At 40.3% G+C, this 20,857-nt stretch overlaps 1 protein-coding gene and 1 long non-coding RNA gene across 2 annotated transcripts in view; both read right to left on the bottom strand.

Annotated features, from left to right (window-relative positions):
* LOC106618850 (uncharacterized) overlaps positions 1 to 20,857 on the bottom strand; it is a 49,926-nt gene that overhangs the window by 12,698 nt on the left and 16,371 nt on the right. The window contains exons 2-8 of the mRNA XM_070106558.1: positions 18,009 to 18,198; positions 17,427 to 17,952; positions 17,185 to 17,367; positions 17,025 to 17,132; positions 16,841 to 16,970; positions 5,545 to 5,679; positions 5,092 to 5,485 (exon numbers count right to left, since the gene is read on the bottom strand). Coding sequence (XP_069962659.1) covers positions 5,092 to 5,485; positions 5,545 to 5,679; positions 16,841 to 16,970; positions 17,025 to 17,132; positions 17,185 to 17,367; positions 17,427 to 17,952; positions 18,009 to 18,198 — 1,666 coding nt within the window. The remainder of the gene's footprint in view (positions 1 to 5,091; positions 5,486 to 5,544; positions 5,680 to 16,840; positions 16,971 to 17,024; positions 17,133 to 17,184; positions 17,368 to 17,426; positions 17,953 to 18,008; positions 18,199 to 20,857) is intronic.
* LOC138856132 (uncharacterized) lies at positions 15,546 to 16,702 on the bottom strand. Its single transcript, XR_011395185.1, has 2 exons — positions 16,575 to 16,702; positions 15,546 to 16,509 (listed from the first exon to the last, which is right to left on the bottom strand). It is a non-coding gene; the product is annotated as an uncharacterized lncRNA (long non-coding RNA).

The following is a 20,857-nucleotide window of genomic DNA, read 5'->3' as shown; positions in this document are numbered from 1 at the left end:
GATAATGGTGGAGGCCTAGCTTTCATATTGCACAACACCGTGCAATATCGTCTAATCGATGTTGACATCGACCGCAGGGACACCACCCTAGAATGTCAGGGTATAGCTGTCCGGTCAGGCGATGTCGAGCTCGAAATATTTAATATATACATCCCCCCAGTTACATGTTGCCCAACAGGATATCACCCGAATATAGATGCGCTACTTCGTGGTGAAAACCGTCTGGTGTTAGGCGACTTTAACGCGCATCACGATCTTTGGCATTCCTGCCTGTCAAACGATCGTAGGGGGATGGAGCTGGGGGAACAGATAGACGATTCGACATTCTGCACAATGAATGACGAAGCCCCCACCAGAATTATGGGCACCTGTAATAGCTCGCCAGATATTACCATCGCTAGCGGTGGTCTGATAAATAGTATAACCTGGCGACCTATGCTAACTCTTGCATCAGACCATCTGCCCATAATTATCTCGATCGAGAAACCTCCTGACTTTATTTCTGTGGACAACCGATCTTATGTTAACTTTAACAAAGCTAACTGGGTCGGCTTCACAGAATTTACTGAGAGCACCTTCAACACACTATCAATTCCTACGGACGTCATCTTGGCGAGCGTCAATTCCGCAAGGTGATCGCTGCTGCTACTGCTCGCTTCATACCGGCTGGAAGAATCGCGGAACTCCGCCCCAATTTCCAAGCCGAAGCAGCTGTATTAGCAAATGAGCGCGACACCTTACGCCATGCCGATCCCTGTGATTCCCGAATAAAGGATCTCAATTTGGAGATTCGGCAAATGGTAAATCATCATAAGCGGACAAAATGGATAGAGCACCTGAAGTCCTGCAACCTCTCCACCGGTGTGAGTAAGCTTTGGACTACTGTCAAGGCCCTGTCAAATCCGAGGAGACATGACGATCGGGTTGAAATTCAATTCGATGGCCATGCCTCCTCGGACCCGAAGAAGTGCGCGAGCTACTTTAGCCGGCAGTTTATACTGTACCCTTCGACCGACAAGGCCAAACGATGTGTTACCCGACGGCTGCGCAAAATGCCAAAAGACTGCGCACCACTTACTTTCACCAAGTCATCAAAAAAACGAAATCGTCTAAATCCATCGGCCCTGATGGAATAAGCATGCTGATGTTAAAACACCTAGGCCCAACGGGAGTAAACTACCTCACCAAGGTCCTCAACCTGTCGGTATCCACTCTTCAAATACCCGATGTGTGGAAAGTCGGAAGAGTGGTCCCACTGCTGAAACCTGGGAAACCCGCCAACAAAGGGGAGTCTTATCGTCCGATAACTCTCCTTTCCCCAGTAGTGAAGACACTTGAGGCCTTGTTACTCCCGTCATTCACCCACCACCTGAGCCTAGCAGACCATCAGCATGGCTTCCGTAAAGTGCACAGTACCACCACAGCACTTAGCGTCATAAACGCCCAGATAGTTCATGGCCTGAACCAGAAGCCACCCTGCGAGAGGACGATCCTCGTAGCGTTGGACTTGTCAAAAGCTTTTGACACAGTCAATCACGCAACGCTACTTGAGGACCTGGAACAATCAACGCTCCCTCCAGGGCTGAAGCGGTGGACTATGAACTACCTGAGCGGTCGGCATTCATCCGTACTGTTTCGAGGTCAAAACTCCAAACTCAGGAAAATTAAACTGGGGGTTCCGCAGCTCGGTGTCCTCTCCCCGCTACTGTTTAATTTCTATATTTCAAAACTCCCCCAGCCACCAGCGCGAATTTCAATGACCTCGTACGCTGATGACTGTACGATATTGACGTCGGGCAATGGAATCGATGGCATGTGTTCAAAAGTAAACGGCTACCTCTCCGACCTTTCTCGCTTCTTTTCTGCAAGGAACCTAACACTCTCCCCCACAGCGAACATCTTCACAAATTGGACGAAGGAGTACAGACTGGACCTAAACATTTCAGTCGATGGCACAAAAATTCCGACAGTAAATACCTAAATTTTAGGCGTCACTTTCGACAGTCTGTGCTCTTTCGCTCCTCATACGACCGCGATAACTACCAAAGTACAGAGCCGCAACAAAATCCTCAAGTCGCTTGCCGGCAGCTCATGGGGAAAAGACAAAGAAACGTTGTTGGCAATCGGCCGGCCGGTCCTTAATTATGCAGCCGCAATATGGTCGCCTGGATGCAGTGACACGCAGAAGAAGAAGCTTCAGACTTGTCAGAACACTGCACTCCGGACTATCACGGGATGCCTCTTGATGTCTCCAATCGAAAACCTACATAGTGAGGCCCGTATGCTTCCGGTTAAGGAACATAACGAGCTCCTCTCGAAGCAGTTTCTGCTGGGATGTTTTCGTAGAAACCACCCCTGGCTGACCGCCATTCACAGTGGAGCCATTAACATCTTCACCGACTCCCTCTCAGTGAATGGCGTAATACGAGTCAAACCACCACCCATAGCAGACGCAGAGCTCGAGTTGCCTCGCGAATCTAGAGTGACCCTCGCGCAACTTCGTTCTGGATACTGTAGCAGGTTAAACTCCTACCTATCCAGAATAGACCCTGACATACCAAACACATGTCCTGCATGCAATGAGTCTCCGCATGACACTAACCACCTCTTTGCATGCCCAACAAACCCCACTCATCTAACACCCCTCGACCCCGTCGAAACAGCTCGTTTCCTGGGCCTTCCGTTAGATGACCTCTACGACAACGAATCTAGAATTTATCACCCAAACGGGGATTAGGTAACCGTTACAACAACAACAACAACAACATGCTAAAAACAGTTGTTCCCAGTGAATTTTGTTATTATAGCTTCAGTGGTATAGGAGATATGCACATTAAACTTATTAGGGTGCGGGACCAAGCTCACTTAAAAAAAAAAAATGAACTGCAGATGCCCCTCCATAATGTGATCCTGTAGAGTATTGTATCTTGTTGTGGAGCTTAGTTATGGCAATTTATTTGTTTTTGATCAATGGCGTTTTGTGGGCGTGGCAGTGTACCAAGAAACATGTGTACCAAGTTTCATAAAGATATCTCAATTTTTACTCAAGTTACAGATTGCCCAGAGGGACGGACAGACAGACGGACGAACGGACAGACAGTCACCCGGATTTCAAATCGTCTTTTCATCCTGATCATTTATATATACATAATCCTATATCTAACTCGATTAGTTTTAGGTGATACAAATAACCGTTAGGTGAACAAAACTATTGTACTCTGTAACAACAATTTGTGAGAGTATAAAAATGAAAAGGTGGCATACCATTATTGAGGAATATGCTCCGAAAATGATTTAAAAACCCGGAAAAATGAATATAGTCGCTGATGACTTATCCCGACAAAACTTAAATAATATAACTGATGATTCATCAGAAATGGACACACAACATTCACCAGAGAGCTCTGATAATTCACAAATTCAAGAAACTAAAAAACCATTGAATCAATTCAAGCAACAAATACTTCTTAGTAAAGGTCCTTTACCATTCACGAATCTATTAATAATATTAGTAAACCAAGGCATATTATTGAATATGATACCCTTGAAAATTTAATGACTATTCTAAATAAATTCTTACAACCAAATTTTGTAACTGCAATATACACCTGAAGACTTATATGAAATAAAGGTTAAATTAAAAGAAACATTTACTAACAAGTTTTTATTTACAATAAATTTTCCTTTGGATATACCAAACAAGGAAGACCAGGGAACATTAATGGAGCAAACGCATAACACAGCGCACAGGGGCTTTGACGAAAATATTAAACAAATCTCAAATGTTTACTATTGGCCAGAAATGCATACACAATTTAAAGAATACATTAGAAATTGTGAAATTTGTAATAAAAATTAATATGATAGACATATATAAAAATACCTATTGGAGAGGTCCCTATACCTAAAGAGGAGGGAATACAAATACACATAGATATATTTTATGCACAATCATTAAAATTCATTACATGTATCGATAGTTATTCAAAGTTTTTGGTTATTAAACAAATTGAAGATAAGATTAATTTAGAAAATAAGGTGTTAGAGATATTACAAGGGTTCCCTAATGTAAAGAGAATAACAATTGATAATGAACCAGGTTTAACTACGGTACAATTTAAATCCCTGATGCAGAGACTTCAGATTGAAATTTATTTCTGCAAAAAGTGATAAAAGAAGATTTAGGAAATAAGGTTACAATTAACTACAGAAATAGAATAGTACATATTAAAGCTTGAATAAATGTCATTCAAAATGAACACGGACGATTGACTATAACTTATTTAATGGACATTTCTAGCTTTGCATAATAGATTGTAGGGGATATAATATATAAACAATAATTGAAATCATTAATTCACAAAAACCAATGTATTAATAGTACAAAGTAATTTGAAAAAGGGTGAATTTATCTTTAAACGGGTTTTCCTCGAAACTATATATTCCAAATTGGCTGTAGTTGCAACTCGAAGACCACTTATCTGATCGCTTTGATGCTTATACCCGTAACAGGGTATATTAAGTAAGCCACCATATTTCTAACACTCAAAAGGAAACGTCGGAGACCCTACAATAAATATATACAAATGATCAGCATTACGAGCTAAGTCGATTTAGTCTTGTTCGTCTGTCCGTATAACCCGAACTATTCACTCAGTGTTTGAGAGAGAGATCTAAATGTTTGCACACGTCCATTTCTCAAGAAGAAGGTCATTTATGGAAACTACCGATATCAAACCACTATAACATATAGCTGCCATACAAATTGATTGACAAGATACCGTCACGAATTATTTATATGTCTTTAAGGTATAAGAAATGCAGCTGGGCTATTATAAAGTGCAGCCGAAGTTGACTTATTTTATTTAACTGTTTAAACCCGAGGCATGCTAACCTGACGAAGCGCAGTCTAATTGCAACACCTCATCTTTTACCGTCACGTTGGGAGATTTCTGCTGACTAATTGCAATGATGCTGGGCAATATAACAACATGATAAACATGTTGCTATGGTAACAAAAAAAAAAAACAATTTACTAAAGTAATGTAATGTAATGGATGTAAATATTTATACAAAATTCTAGACACATACCTGTTTGCGTTATATCTTTTGCAGAGTTTTCGCTCATCCTATTAATATCTTCATATTTAGATTTTATTGAGAAATATTCTACCATTGGAAAGCCGATAGGAACATGATCAATCTCAATCAAAGATTTTAAATTATTCTTTTGGGGATGTATGCAGCTTTCCAAATGTAGCATCATTAACGCATATTTAGTATGATCTTGAATCTTTTGGTCCATCAAAGGTATATGTCGTATTGCGTTGACTAAGATTTCGGCTGATGATGGATCTAAATAAATATTTGCTGTAAACATCGAGAATAGAGTTGAAACAAAATCAGTCCGACATTCACAATTATATTTATTCAGTGATACATCATACATCCCACTAAAAGCTGTTAAAACATTCTCCTCAATAGCCTATGAAATTAAAAATATAAAAATTAAAAATTAGGATTGTATTACCGAAAAGAAAATACCTTGGTGATATCATATTTTAAATTACTTGGAGATGAATTTAGAACTTGGAATATGCATCTTTGTTTGGAAGAAATAAGTTCGCGAACAATTGCCTTCAAATTAGTTGCTGAAGAATAGATTTTACTTTTAAATATCTGTAAAAAAAAAGTACATAAATATATTTATTATTTTACTATGAATCATATTGTTTTTTCACAGGCACACATTCTTAAGACCATTCCATAACTTATTAATACTATACGAATAGTCGCAATGTTACGAGTATTTGCTCTGCTGCGAGTATTTGAATAAATGAAAAGTAGCTTTCGATTTTTGCTTGTTTTAAATTTGTGAAAATGAATGCAAAGTGGCTATAAACTTATATATGTATATACATATATATATATATAATACGTATATACATATATATACACAATTCTATAAATATAATATATTATATATAAACTTTATAGAAAATTAATGAACGATTACTATTCGAATAGTTGACAACGAACGGTTAACCGGATAGCCGAAAATGAGCGGTAAATGGAATAGTCGACGACTTACGACTACCCGGATACTGCAAACCGAATATTATTATTTGAATAATGCCCTATCCTGTTGATCCGGTTAGTCGATTAGTTAAGTACCGAGAGTTCTAATTCGAACTCTATTTAAAATCTGACTATACCACAACAATTTGTAACACCCGGTTTATTCATATAAGACCAAGTTTTTTAGAATTTACTAAAAACAGCAATCCGTTCAATCTGAATTTTCTTTTCTCACACTTTATTTTATATTTATTTCACGTTTTCAAACATTTTACAAATTGAAAGAGTTCAGTTAAAAATCATCGTAACTGCAGACATTAAAGAATTAGCTAACATACAAATAATTCATGTTGCACATAAGTATTATATTTGGCCCTTTATTCTGATAAGAAAGACTAAGGAGACTTCATGGAAAAGCTTTTGCGAAATTGTTGATGGCTGTAATGAGTCCTCTAGGTTTAGGCGTATCCTCGCAAAGAACCCCGTCTCCGTGGGTTATCTTAAGGATGCAAATGGAAAGTGAACCTTGAGCAGTGAAGATGCACTTAGTATGCTGCTTAATGCTCACTTTCCGAGCAAAACATCGCTTCTGGATGAATGACACATTTCTTGGACGATGAAATGGTTCAAACCATTCAAGTCCCCCGAGTCGAATGCCATCATACAACTACAACAGGCTGTTAAGGTGACATGCAACTAGCTGGGATCCATCTATGCGAAGTGCATAGACTGGGATATATTCCCCTTGGAGGCGAGTCGGAGTTACGTTCATCCCGAGGGCTGGTAAGAGCTCCCACGTCACGGCCAAGGATTTTAGACAGATCAGCCTCTTCTCTTTCTTACTGAAAACTTTTGAGTTGAATTTGAGGCTGATAGACTGGCACATAAAACGGAACATTTATCAAGAGCGCAACACGTTTATTGTAAAGGTAGGTCAGAGCATTCTGCAAGGCATACTATCGTGTCATAGCTTGATAAAGCCATAAAGCTTAAGGAATTCGCTGTTAAGGTCATTCTAGATACTGAGAGCGCTTTCAGTAACGTCTTGCCGGAGCCAGTTGTAACAGCTCTCAAACACCTTATTTTTAGTAGAATGGAAAAGCGCACGTGCTCGGCGAAATGTGAATAGGGGCATCCCACAAGGTGGAGTACTTTCTTCTCTCCTATGGATCATGATTGTCAACGACCTGCTGAAAAAAAGTTGAGGATCATGGCTGCTGGGTGATTGCTTATGCAGGCGATGTAACACTGATGTTCTTTGTTACCGTTGTTCTTGAGTCAGTATACCAGGCGTACCGGTATAAATTGAGCGCAAAGATACAAATATGTTGGTAGGGAACATTTGTTGTGAACGAGCCCTAACTTTTTTTCTGTTTAGTTGGCATGACATCTGTCAAACATATTGAATAACCTAACAAACATTGAATAGTCATTGAATCATATTTTTTCATTTTGTTGAAAATGTCAAAGCGAGTGACTGCAGCTAAAAAGCTGAAGTCTGATCGTCGACTGACTGCCAAGATTTTCGAGCGCTACGGTGACAAGCAGGCTGACCAGAAATCTGACCGGCATGCTAGCACACTGGAGTGGGCCAAAAAGGTGCTGAGCGACGTGGGCGACGGTAAAGTGGGGCCGAGCGGACCCCAAACCTCAATAAAGCGGCAAAGATCGCAGGAGGGGGAATCCTCCCTCGGCAAAAAGCCTCGGGTCGGACCCGCACCTATGTTTAGCGAAATCGCTAAACTCGCAAGCTCAGTGGCGCTTGGGGTGTACGACCGAAGCAGAGGAGATGAAGCCATCTCCCATGACGAGTGGAAGCGGGTAGCGGCTGCTATCTCCGCTGTTTTCATGAAGGTGGTCAGGGGAAGCCCTGGACCACCCCCTAGATGTGAAAGCGCTGGGTGGAACCTCGGCATTCACAAACTCATTAGGTGTGCCGACGAGCGGTCGGCTCTCCTTTACAAGGAGGCGGTAGCCAGGGTAGGGGAGGTGTGGAAAGAAGCAAGGCTCGAGGCGGTGGCCAGACGGATCTCCCGATGCGGCCTCGGGCTCGGGTCTGGCTTCCGGCCGAACCTTCCACCCCGGCCGAAATTGAAGAGATGTTGCGGTACTGCAACCCATCTCTCCCCACCCAAGACTGGAGGGTGATCAGGCTGGAGAGGACCGAGGCACCATATCGGCAAGCGCTGATATTCCTGAACAAGGAGTCCCTCGCTCCTCTCAGTGTCACAAAGGGGGCCATAAGCTATGGCTTCGAGAGAGTCGTTCTCAAGACGCTCCCAACAGAAGCCAGGGCGGATGGCCCGCTGCCTCCTGCGGGGGTGGAAGAGAGTGGGAAGGTTCCCCTCTCGAAAATGGACGTCGACCCTGTCCTCTCGGACGCGGTGAGCACGGGGGGCGGATCCGTCTTCAGTCTCGAGCATCTGTTCGAGGAGGCTGGCGTCGACGATATGGCCGATGGTGCGGAACTCGCACTGCTGGAGAGGAGTTTGGAGGATGAAGATCCTCCAAATTAACCTCCAGCACTCAAAGGCGGCCTCCGCCGATTTAGTGCTTCGTCTAGGAAGGGACGAAGCCGACGTTGTCCTTATCCAGGAACCGTGGCTGAGTAGCTATGGGATATCTGGACTAAGGACAAATAGCCATAAGCTCCTGGCGGCAAGCAGCACAGGTAGAACCAGAGCCTGCCTGTTGGTCAGAAATGAACTTAACGTTTTTCTTTTACCTAATTTCAGCAACGAGGACGTCGTCACCGCTAGGCTGGAGGACAGTGCTAAGGAAATCTGGCTTGTCTCAGCCTACATGCCGCACGACGACGAGGTGGAACCACCTCCGAACTTGCTGAGGATGGCTCTGGCAGAGGCCAGACGCAAAGGAGCCGCGGTTATTATAGGGTCGGATGCCAACTCAAGGCACACCGTCTGGGGGAGCTCGGACACAAACGCAAGAGGTGAGTCACTTTTTGATTTTTTTTGTGATGTAGACCTTTTTATCTGTAATAGGGGAAACTGCCCTACTTTTGTGACAGCTAGCAGGGCGGAAGTCCTTGATGTCACGCTAGCCTCTAGGGAAATTGCTTCCTTGATCTCGAAATGGAGAGTTCTAGACGACCACTCCTTTTCTGATCATAAATGTATTGGGTTTAGCTTGGACGCCTCGCGCCCGAAGCATAGAACCTACAGAAACTTCAGGAATACCAATTGGGTCCTGTATTGCAGGAAGCTTCGATCAGCTCTCCCAACCGCGCCTGACAGGGATTCGATCCTATCTGCGGACGCGATTGAGGAGCTCGTCGAGGTTTTCAGCTCTGTCAGCAGATCTGCTCTTGAAAGCTCCTGTCCTCTGAAAACTCAGAAAAGTAAAGGGAAACCCCCTTGGTGGACTTCGGAGCTAACGGAGATCAGATCTTCGAGTAGACGACTCTTCAATAAAGCCCGTAAAAGTGGCTCTAGCGACGACTGGGCGTTGTACAAGGCCGGATTGGCCATTTACAAGTCCGACTTGAAGAAAGCCAAGAGGGCTTCGTGGAAAGCCTTCTGCGACAGTGTAGAGGGTTGTCACGAGTCCTCAAGGTTTAGACGCATTCTTGCGAAAAATCCTACTCCGGTGGGGTATCTAAGAAATGCAGATAGCGGGTGGACTACGAGTAGCATGGAGTCGCTGAGGTTACTCCTAGATGCTCATTTTCCACGAAATCGCTTTGCTGAAGAAGTGCCACTGGGGGAGCTTCAGGAAGGCTGTACAGCCTTCTTGGACCTTCTGAATGAGCGTCATCTTACCTGGGCGCTGAAATCTTTTAAGCCCTTCAAGTCCCCGGGTCCTGATGGCATCATACCGGCGCAACTACAGAGAACGGTTAAGGTGTCATGCAGCTGGCTGGCCCCTATCTACGCGAACTGTGTTAGATTGGGCCATGTCCCGAAGGCCTGGAGACAGGTTAAGGTTGCGTTCATTCCGAAGGCCGGTAAAAGCTCTCATGTCGGTGCAAAAGATTTCAGACCATCAGCCTATCCTCGTTTTTGTTAAAAACGCTGGAGAGACTTATGGATCTGTACATCAGGTGCAGAATACCGAGGGGTAAACTGTTACGAGCGCAGCATGCCTATATCAAGGGCAGGTCGGTCGACACTGCCTTGCATGATGTAGTGTCATGGCTGGAGACAGCGCTATTGCAAAAGGAATTTGCAGTGGCCACCTTTCTCGACATCGAGGGGGCCTTCAATAACGTTCGGCCAGAGGCAGTGGTTAGAGCCCTCGAAAAGTTTGAAGTGGAATCGAACCTCAAACACCTCATTTTCAGTCTTCTCTGCGACAGAACTGTCGTAGCGGAGTGGGGTAGTGCTAAGTCAACCAGAAAGGTAAATAGGGGAACTCCGCAAGGAGGAGTACTCTCCCCTCTGCTCTGGATCTTGGTTGTAAACGACCTACTTATAGAACTCGAGGAGCAAGGCTGTCGAGTGATAGCCTATGCTGATGATGTGGTTCTTATGGTTAAAGGTAAATTCCTGAATACCGTCTATGAGCTCACCGAAGGGTATCTAAACGTGGTATCCAACTGGGCAAACAGAAGCGGCCTAGCCGTCAACCCAAGTAAAACTGAAATGGTTTTATTCACTAAGAGGTATAAGATCCCAAATGTGCCTCTCCCCTCCTTCGGGGGTTCACGTCTTCAACCTGTTGATAAGGTGAAATACCTAGGGCTCATCCTGGATAGAAAGCTTTCTTGGAGGCCGAACATCGAGGAGAGAGTCAAGAAGGCATCGGTCGCCTTATACTGCTGCAGGGGAGCTATAGGGAAAAGGTGGGGACTCTCACCAAAGGTGGTGTTCTGGCTCTACGAAACCGTAGTCAAGCCAATACTGTTCTATGGTGTGTTCGTCTGGTGGAAGGCGCTCAAAAAGACTACCCTGGCTAAAAAGCTTGAGCGAGTTCAAAGAGCGGCGCTCATCGGAATCTCCGGTGCACTGCGAACCACACCAACGATAGCTCTCAACGCTATTTTAAATATAGCAACCGTGGACATTGCCGGTAGGTGCATTGCTGCGAGGTGTGCTATTAGGCTCAGAGAAGCTGGGCTTGTGAAGAGGTCCGAACAAGGACACGCCGCAATTCTCTCCTCCTTCACCTGCATTCCTGAAAATTTGGATCACTGCGTCACGGAGGCCTATCGAGGCGGCTTTTTCTCTGCTCATATCCCGACGAGAGAGATGTGGAGGGGAAGAAGCCGCTGGAGAAGAGGCGCGGTGAGTTTTTTCACGGGTGGGTCGAAGCTAGGAGGGAAAGTTGGAGGGGCGGTTTTCTGTAAAGAGCTCTCCGTCAATCTTTGCTTCAGGCTACCGGACCACTGTAGCGTTTTTCAGGCGGAAGTGGCCGCGATCAAGGTGGCGGTAGAAGTACTGTTACGTAGTGTAGCTTCGTTTAGAGAGGTGAGCATTCACTCCGACAGCAGAGCGGTTATACAAGCCCTGAGTGCGCGAACCGTGCATTCAAAGCTAGTCAAGGATCAGTTGGTTCTCCACTAACGTCTTGCATTCTGGCTCTGGACCAATGGACATCGCATGCGCTCAGCAGACGCTGGTCGACGACCAGCTCCTGCGCGATCCTTCTGGCCGAGAGTGGATCGCAGGAGGTCGAGGGATCTTCTCGCCTTGAACAAAGTTCACCTCGCCGCCATGGTAGGAGTTCTCACTGGGCACTGTTCAATGGGAACTCATGCGGTGCGGCTTAGAATACTACCTGATGGCAGTTGTCAAAGCTGTATGGAGGAGGGTGAAGTGGAAACATCCCGGCACTTTCTCCTCCATTGTCCGGCTTTTGCTAGGTTGAGATCGAAACATCTCGGCAATCACACTTTTGGCGGACCAGAAGATCTGGCCGAAACAGATATTGGCCGTCTCAACAAGTTTGTCATAGGCACAAAGCGCTTTGTCGACATGTAAGGGTCTATTGATCCGGCTCATAGGAGTTTTGGGTACCACAACGGACCGGCGTTTAAGCTGTCCAAGTGTGATCCTTCTTAGGATCGACCCGCTAACCTAACCTAACCTAAGTTTAGTTTTGAGTCGCTCTATGAACTTGAGCATATAAGCGATTACCCTGATGGCACTCTTTAAGTGTATGCACATGTGACAGACAATTTGTACAAAGTCTTTTTGTTCTTACAAAGTTGTTTCAATCGGTAATATTAATTTTTTTGAATTTCTTGCAAGTTTTGAGCTTATGCCCTTCGGTACACAGTTCGCATGACGTTTGTTTGTACTGTTCGGATGTGAACGTTTGATTTCTGAAGAAGCTTCTGTATAAATTGTTGTTGCTACTGGCTTGAGGTTTGTGAAAGCTTCTTTTTAGGTCGTGTTGAACGGTTTTCGTTCTGACCATATTTTTATATACTCTTTCTGCGATTTCGTATTGGGTTATTAAAAAGTCTTTCATCTGTTGCCACGTTGGACATTTTTTTCGAGATGAGAGCGATTGCTCCAACAAAAGTAACGATTTTTCTGGTAAAACGGCGGTGTATATACATATTTACCAGTATTGGGTCCCAGCTGTCTGTGGGAATATTTTGTGTCGATAGAACCGACAAGCAATTAGAAACAGTGGATTGCAGTTTTATAAACTCTTCGCTTGTTTCCTTTTGAATCTTAGGCAAGTTCATTAGTATCGTTACTTGCTTATCGACCAATATTCTTTCATTTTCATATCTAGATTTAAGAGCTTCCCAAGCCAAATTAAAATTATCGTCATTTAGTGCGAACTGTTTTACTATTGCGCCTGCTTGACCTTTTGTTTTGTATCGGAGGTGATACAAATTTTGTGCATTTAATTTTGGGTGGTTCATGTAAACGGCTGTGAACATGTCCCGGAAGGACGGCCATTGTTCATTACCACCATGAAATATTTCTGTGTCACATGCGGGCATCTTGAGATGGATGCCTGAACTTGCCTCTTGACTTTGTACTTGTGGCAGCTCTACTCGCTGATGTGGAGTAGGTGCAACTTTTTGATTAGCTTAAGTTGACCGGAAATCATTACTTTAGTTTCTTCGAACTGGTCTAAGCAGTTTTCGTATTTGGAGTAACCTGAAGATTTGAAATTTTCTGGTAGATCTGAGTCGTCAGATTCTACAAGTGTATATGTCATATGCAGCTTGGAGACGAGACCAAAAACTATCAAGATGATAATGATGAGATGAGAATCTAGTGCAGTATCTTATTAAACTGTCACTTTCCGAAATGAATTTTGTGTAAGAAATGTCTCTACCCCTTTTTTGTTTTGTCGCACCTTGCTTGGAGCGTGTAGCTTCTGCTGGTGTGCATGGACTTTTTTCGTCCGAAATCATTTTTGGTACTTTTAGAGACTGTGTTGTTTTTGAATCTTTTGAGTCTGAGCTCCTTAAGAAATATTATGAAATAAATTAAAAATTCCTCAGTGTCGACTGATGGATAATTCAGGAAATATCTTCGTATATATAAATGTGTGAACGAAAGCTCTTTTTAGTGAATAGAGTTTTTCACTTCGAACAAAATTAATATTAGTTTCCGTATATATGTATAACCGCGAAACAAATTTTTTTTTTGTTAATTAGCGTTCTTAATTTGAAATAAATAACTGAAATACACGGATTTAGTTGTTATAGATACCGGTTCGTATTTATTTTTAATTTAATTTTATTTAACAATTTATTGACAATTTTTTATTTATTTAATTTAATTTTTTTGATGTCCTTATTTAGGGGTATGTAGGTACACCCTAATGCGTGGACTTGTAGGTATGTATATATGTACTTGTGCAATTGAGAGCTCGTTGAAGAGATCAATGCACTTTGTACCTATGTACGAGTAAGCACGAATGGTTTGCGCTGAAAAGTTTTGTACGCAATCCTGCTTGCTTGCTGCAAGGGGTATTGAGAGATATATGCCAAAGTGGACTTTGAATATAAAATATAAATTTAGTTTGAACCAATATGTATGTATATTGTTCAACATTTTGTATTTTTTATATTATGTAGTATGATATTTATTAAATAATCCGCGTTTTATTTACCGAACCGAATTTATGCGAAATATTCCGATTGGTTTTCTTATAGTTGTACCATATGTACATATATAGGGTATATAAGTATAAGCGATTGTATACTGTATGTAATGCAAATAAGCGAATTATGTATAATCGTAAAAGAGCGCGAGAGAGAAATTGGCAATAGCAGGTAATGGCGCAATTTTCCGTAAGCACTGTATGTACGTATGTAAGTTTTTAATTGTATGTATAAATGATGTACAGGATATATACATATGTATGTAAAATACGATATTAAATATTTAATATGGGAAAAATTCATATGTATGTATACATAATTATGCACGCTGTATATAATTTTATATATGTAATTTTTATACATACGTTAGAAGTATATGTAAGTACTCCTTTTAGTACGTATATATATATTTTTTTTTTCGTTTAACTTCGTTTATTGTATATATGTATGTATATTTATTTTTTGTATATTGTGCTTGAATACACGAAGGTAATCAGGTACAGGTAGTCAATTTTTATATATTATATACATATATGTCTGAGGTATATATGTATGTGTATGAATGACACTATATTACTATAAACGGTTTTTCGTTATTTAAACCCGCAATTTAAACCGGTAAGTTAGACCAAATTGCCAACCGTTACCAAGATATTGAACGGTTTTTTTTGGTGTTTAATTGAAGTTTTTTATACAAAATGTAAACTGCAATTCGCAATGAATATACATATGTATGTTCATAAATATAAGAAAATGAATCGAATTGACTCACTTAATTTCCTCCAATGGTTTTTGGGGAATATATGTATATTTGTAATTTCGTGTATGTACGTCTACGTGTGCTTCTGTGTTTCTTCCAATTCCTGTCCTTTCCTTTGGATTTTGTGTGTGCTAGGTGCTGCTTTTTGTGGTTTTTGGTTTTTTGTTACTCTACTCCCGAATGTATATTTGTTGTTGGGATCGCACCCGTTTCCTTTTATTGTTGTTATTTAAATGTAATTTAAGCTTTTATCTCTTTTTTTTTGTTTTTGTCACACCACTTTTTAGCCACTCTTTATTTTTTGTTGTCAATATGTACATAAGGGGTTTTTTTTCGGAGAACACAGTGTATATATGTATAAAAAAAACTTTTTGTATATATGTTTAATACACTTCCCAGCACTTTAGATGTTTTTTGTTTTTCCTTTTTGTTTGTTAAACACTGCACTGCAATTGTTCGTCCCTTAAGATAGCTATATATATTTTTTTTCCACTGTTCCACTCCACTTTCGTTTTGTTCACTTTATATACCTATATATATACATATTTTTTTTTTGTTTTCGTATATCTATAGTGCCTTTCTTTTAGGCTCGAAGGACCATGTATTTATTCCATCCTTTTGGAGTTATTGCACTCACCACTCACTCTTCAATATCGTATCGCAACAATTGACTAAACTGAATTATAATATATTTAACACCCACTCAATACAACAATAACTTGCGACGCAGCGCAAAAAATGTATAAAAATGTAAATGTAAATAAAATAGAGAAAAAAAAATGGATTGTCCGGATCTGGCCCGATACTGCGACAGGAATCAGAACGTTGACCAGGTGTCCGCTTCGAATTTGATACGCCAAAGAGGTCTGCCGCTTCGAGTGTCAGTGGTTTTGTTTATGGTTGGTGGGGTGATCGACCGGTGTGTTGGGTATCCTGGGTGGTAGTGTCGTTGTGTGAGGTGTATGTTGGGTGAGGTGAGGTGGTGAATGTTGCGAGAGGTGATGTGGTGAATGTTGCGAGAGGTGATGTGGTGAATGTTGCGTGTCGGTGATGTGTGATGTAGATTGTGTTAGTTGATGTGGGAGGTGTGTAAGATTTCGGGACAACGTAGGCTCATTTAGCCACATGGCACTTAATGCCATTTTGCATTCGGCAGTTTTTTCTCTGTTCACATACCTGCGAGGGAGCTGTGAGTGGGTAGAAGCGGTTGGAGGAAAATTTATGTATATTGTCAGAAACTCTCCATCAACTTCAGTTTCAGGCTCCCTAACTATTGCAGTGTTTTTCAAGCCGAAGTTGATGCCATTAAGGTAGATTTACTGCTCTAGAGTATGGGTGTCAGACCACAGCGGAATGGCAGGAAACTATAAAGCTGATGAGCTGGCAAGGAAGAGCCCTGATATCAGTAGAATGGAAACGGGTCGGTGCTTCCCTCTCCTCGTGTGTTACTACTGGATAGCCGGGATTCACGAGAACTTGGCCAGCGCTGAGCTACCATCGGTTCATGAGCTGTCGCAAAATCGTTTTGACCCAAGATCGCTCGTAAACGATCCCGTTAGCTGTGGGGGTTCTAACAGGCAATTGCCTTATCGGATGCTGTAAGGTTGAGTATCTTACCGCACGCCAGCTGCAGAAGCTGTATGGAAGAAGACGAAGTGGAATCATCACAACACTTCCTTTTTGATTATCTCGAGATCAAACCTTAAACACTTGGGAGATCACACTTTCAGATGTCCCTCCGAACTGGTGGGAAAAGAAATTAAACGCTTGAGCAAATTTTTATTACCCACAAGGCGCTTTGCTGACTTATACCTATATACCATATATTTATAGAGACCCTATTCTCCGACGTTTCCTTCTGAATTGCAGACCCAACAACCACCTGTTAACCATGGGGCCACAATAGACCATAGGCCGCAGTGCAAGCCTCAATTTGTTTCTATCTATCTAACATTTTGTACACCTACCATCGATAAAGTAGAGGATATATCTTGCATATCCTTCAGCATAAAGTTAATCAGTAAATCACTTCGACTGCCTTGATTAACAATTTTACACCATAAAGTAATGACATCATATATTTTTCCATGTAAACGCCTAAGAAAAATGTATTTAATATCAGTTGTTACGGAATTGAAAATTTTAACTTACATATATGTTTTCTTTTGTTCAATTACGATTTTATGAGAGCTTAGTTTAAGCATATCTCCCAAAATCATCCATATTTGTTTATAATTCTTCCTTAAATGACTTTTTAACCTAAGAAATACATAAATAAGTACAGCATTACTGCAATTTCGTTTCTGCTTACGTTATGATTAAAGCTTTTAAAACTTGTAGCAAAATGTAATAAAATTCAGGTAGGAGTAGATTACGCATGATACTATTAATTGTTTTTTTTCTGTTGTTGAATAATTGAATAACATTCAAGGCACCTTTTATAATATCAATGATTCTATTTGCGTTAACAGGTTTTTCACTTAAAAATGGTTCCCTTTTTAAAAAAGAATAATTCAGTCAATTAATAAAAAATTATGTAACTCATTAATTTACCGTAATGTCACAATAAAATATACCGCCACATTTTTAAAGCGTATGAAAACTTGTGAAATTCTTTTTATTGGATCATCACAAAGTTCCAACATAGGAATATTCAAAGGTTCACAGTTCATAGCTTGAATAACTGGAGAATTCAGTACTCCTAAGAATGAGTCCGACAGCGTTTGTAACATATCTAAGAGTTCTCCTTGATACGTCTCCCAAAGATCCTTAACTGCTATTCTATTGAAACAATATTTCGATATAGAAAGCAGATGATGATAACATTTAGCAGCACTCTCCATGACATTTTGATTGTGGGAATCCATAAATTGAGATAAAAAATCTTTAACTATGCCGCTACTTTGAGCACTATATTCAGGATAAAATTGTAACAGAATAACCATAAGACGAAGAACCGCCAAATTATCTGTAGGAGTGTAATATTTTTTACTTATTATTTCAAGGAGATTCTTGACGTAATTGCAACCAAACATTCTGCGTGATTCCTCTGAAGTGTAGGCTAATTCAGCAAGTACGCCTAGAAAAAATGCTTTAATCAAAAATTAATTAACAACAATGAAATTGTAAACATACCAAGAATTGCAAGTAGTTGGTTGGCGTCCCGATTCTCTTTACATGACACATACAACTTTAAAAGTATTGAAGTCCAAAGGCAAGTTTTTTTATTCATCGTTTCATTGTAGGCACCACTTAGCAACCGAAGCGCTAATGAATAATTTCCAGAATTCCGCATAGAAGAACATATGACTTTTTCCAAGGCAACCTGTTCTTTAAATAAAATCATAATTTAACGACAATAATAACAATACTACGAAGCAACAAAGTTGAAGTCAATAACAAGTAGGGTAGGGCTGAGCTTAAGTTTAACTGAACATTATATTAAAAAAATGTTCGTAAGAATTCAACATTCACTATTCGGTGAAACCGTAAATGGATTACAATTATATTGAATATTCGATAAATTGATGCCATATGGAAGGTATTTTGACAAAACTGGGAAAGTCGATTTGCATGAGTTTCTCTTAAGGCGAAGTTTAAGCCAGAAAAATCCTTCGCATAGACAGGAACTGATAGTAATCAATTGGTTCTACATCGCGACTATAAAGTGGAAGTATATTAAACATTTCAACCATGCTCCCGGAGCTTCTAACTAGTTCCTATCGATGTGTGTGGCCTGACATTGTCCTTGTAGAGCACAACTCTTTTTCTATTGAGCAAATCTGGCGGCTTCTATGTAATTGCTTCATTTATACAGTCCAATTGTTTTCAGTACATGTCCGAGTTAAGACATGATCTACAATTCGCCGATGGAAACTCGATCTACAAAGTTTTTCTGCGTTAACTCGTGTGGCATCCTTGTTTTTGTATCCTTATTTAAATGGTTCTAATGAGTGGTATCTTTTTAGAAAACTACATTGTTGATGTTATCATTAATTTCCAATCGATAGATTCAGGGTTGAAAATTTTTTTTCAAAATTTTTGGATGAAAAATTAAACTTAGGGCTTTAACTAATCCGACTTTGGGATTAAAAATAAAATTTGGTTATAAAAATTTAAAATATTACTTTTTGATTTAAAAGCTAATGAAAAATTGATAATTCTAAAATAAATTATTTTTGTAATTCTTAAGTATATGATTAAAATTTTTCTTTTAATTATATTTGTGGCAACTGGACCGATTTAGCGGACAAGTGCAGCCAGAGGCGACTATCAGTTACGCTGCCTAAAACTTAAGGTTAAACTTTAAACCCGTTTTTCTCGAAATACTTTTTTCGATGCAAATGTGAGAAGAAAAGAATACATATGTACTGTTTGCTTTGTTTATAGAACCGAACAAGTGATGTATTTTTGTGTCTTTTGCCTTCGTTGCTATTCAAGCTCACAACTTGCATTGCTGTAAATGATATCAAACAATGTTAATAGGTCACTCGTTCCTTCGGTGATATTAAGTGCACTTGCAGCAAGCTTCAAAGACGGAGTGCAATTTTTTTTTAAATAAAAATTGTGTACTCTTTATGACTGTGGCAGATGTGTAGAAATGTAGTAAACTCAAATATTAGCTTTGTTTCATAGGCAAAAGCGATGCTCTGCACATCCAATTAAATACAAAAAAACCTTCCTGACTGCCAATTCTGAGTTGGCCACCGTTTGCGCCCGATCACGGTGACTCGACCACGACTGTTTCATAACCACGAATCATCCGTTTGAGAAATTGATCAATTTTATTTCGATTCAGCAGTAATACACTGATAGAAATTCAGTCCATGAGGTTATTTGGGTTAATTCCTATGGTACCCATACATCGAGTTTTTTTTTTGTATCCAGTCTATTGTTCCTAAGTGCAGCCTTTTTTGACGAAGTGTACATTCAATCCAAAGCAGAGAAGTATTTAATTACAATGTACCAACATTCTCAGTCGTCCAAGAGAGATCCTTATTGGCTTTTGTCAGCATCGACTTTTTAACCTTACCTAACTTATTAAAATGATTTCATACGTATTTAGCTCCTGCGCAATCGAAACCGTGTTTATATTACTGGTGGACTCGACGTATTCCATTTTTGTATCCATATCTTTTACAATTGGCCTTCCAGAGCTGTGTCTTAGACTACCTGTTTTGCGTTTTTTGCCCTTATCGAAGAAAAATCTCAAATAAGTAAGTGTAAAATTCAACATGAATAAAAAAATTACATAATAAAAATGGCTAAATTTATGAAATTTGTATAAAACAAAACTTAAAAATATTGGGTAAATTTTAAAATAGGGGTGGTAGAGGAGGTTCTCCAGACTAAGAATATTAATATAGCTGCCGCTGACTTATTGCTTTTCGTTCAATTCGATTCACACACACAATAACAAATGGGTTGCATACTAATGAATAATTAATGCTACCTTATTTAAATATATATTTGGCAAACCAACCAAAAGAAATAAAGACAAAATACCACATACGCGAAGAATCTTTTTGCATTGGCGGCCTTCGGCCGTGCTTCAAAAAATTAATCCTGGTCGATTCATCACCGTGGCATCCTAAGTTCTTTCACGTAGAACAGCTTTGTGCGTTAGCGGCTTTCGGCAAAGCTTAAAAAAAAATAACCCTGGTTGGTCAAATATCAGGCCGTCCTCAGCTTTAAAAATACACCAAATACATCCAAAGCCTGGATTTAACAAGAGAGGGGAAACTCTGGAAGATTTTACGTTACCCATCACACGGGGGTAATCAACAAATAAATATATATATATGTATATATGATATAAAATTGCTCTTGAATATACCTGAGCAATGTCAAAAGTTAGTGAAATCACCCCAGATCTTTACTGCCCCCAATATGCCCTATATGATTTTTGACTCCCCTATCTTTAAACCGTTTAGGTTGGTCAAAATGTGTGATGTATTAGAAAATTTAAGTGACAAGCTTTTTTA

Source organism: Bactrocera oleae, chromosome 3 (assembly GCF_042242935.1).
Source record: "Bactrocera oleae isolate idBacOlea1 chromosome 3, idBacOlea1, whole genome shotgun sequence".
NCBI classification, from domain to species: domain Eukaryota; kingdom Metazoa; phylum Arthropoda; class Insecta; order Diptera; family Tephritidae; genus Bactrocera; species Bactrocera oleae.
Note: the sequence above shows the minus strand (reverse complement) of the source record. Positions and strands in the feature narration are given on the sequence as shown.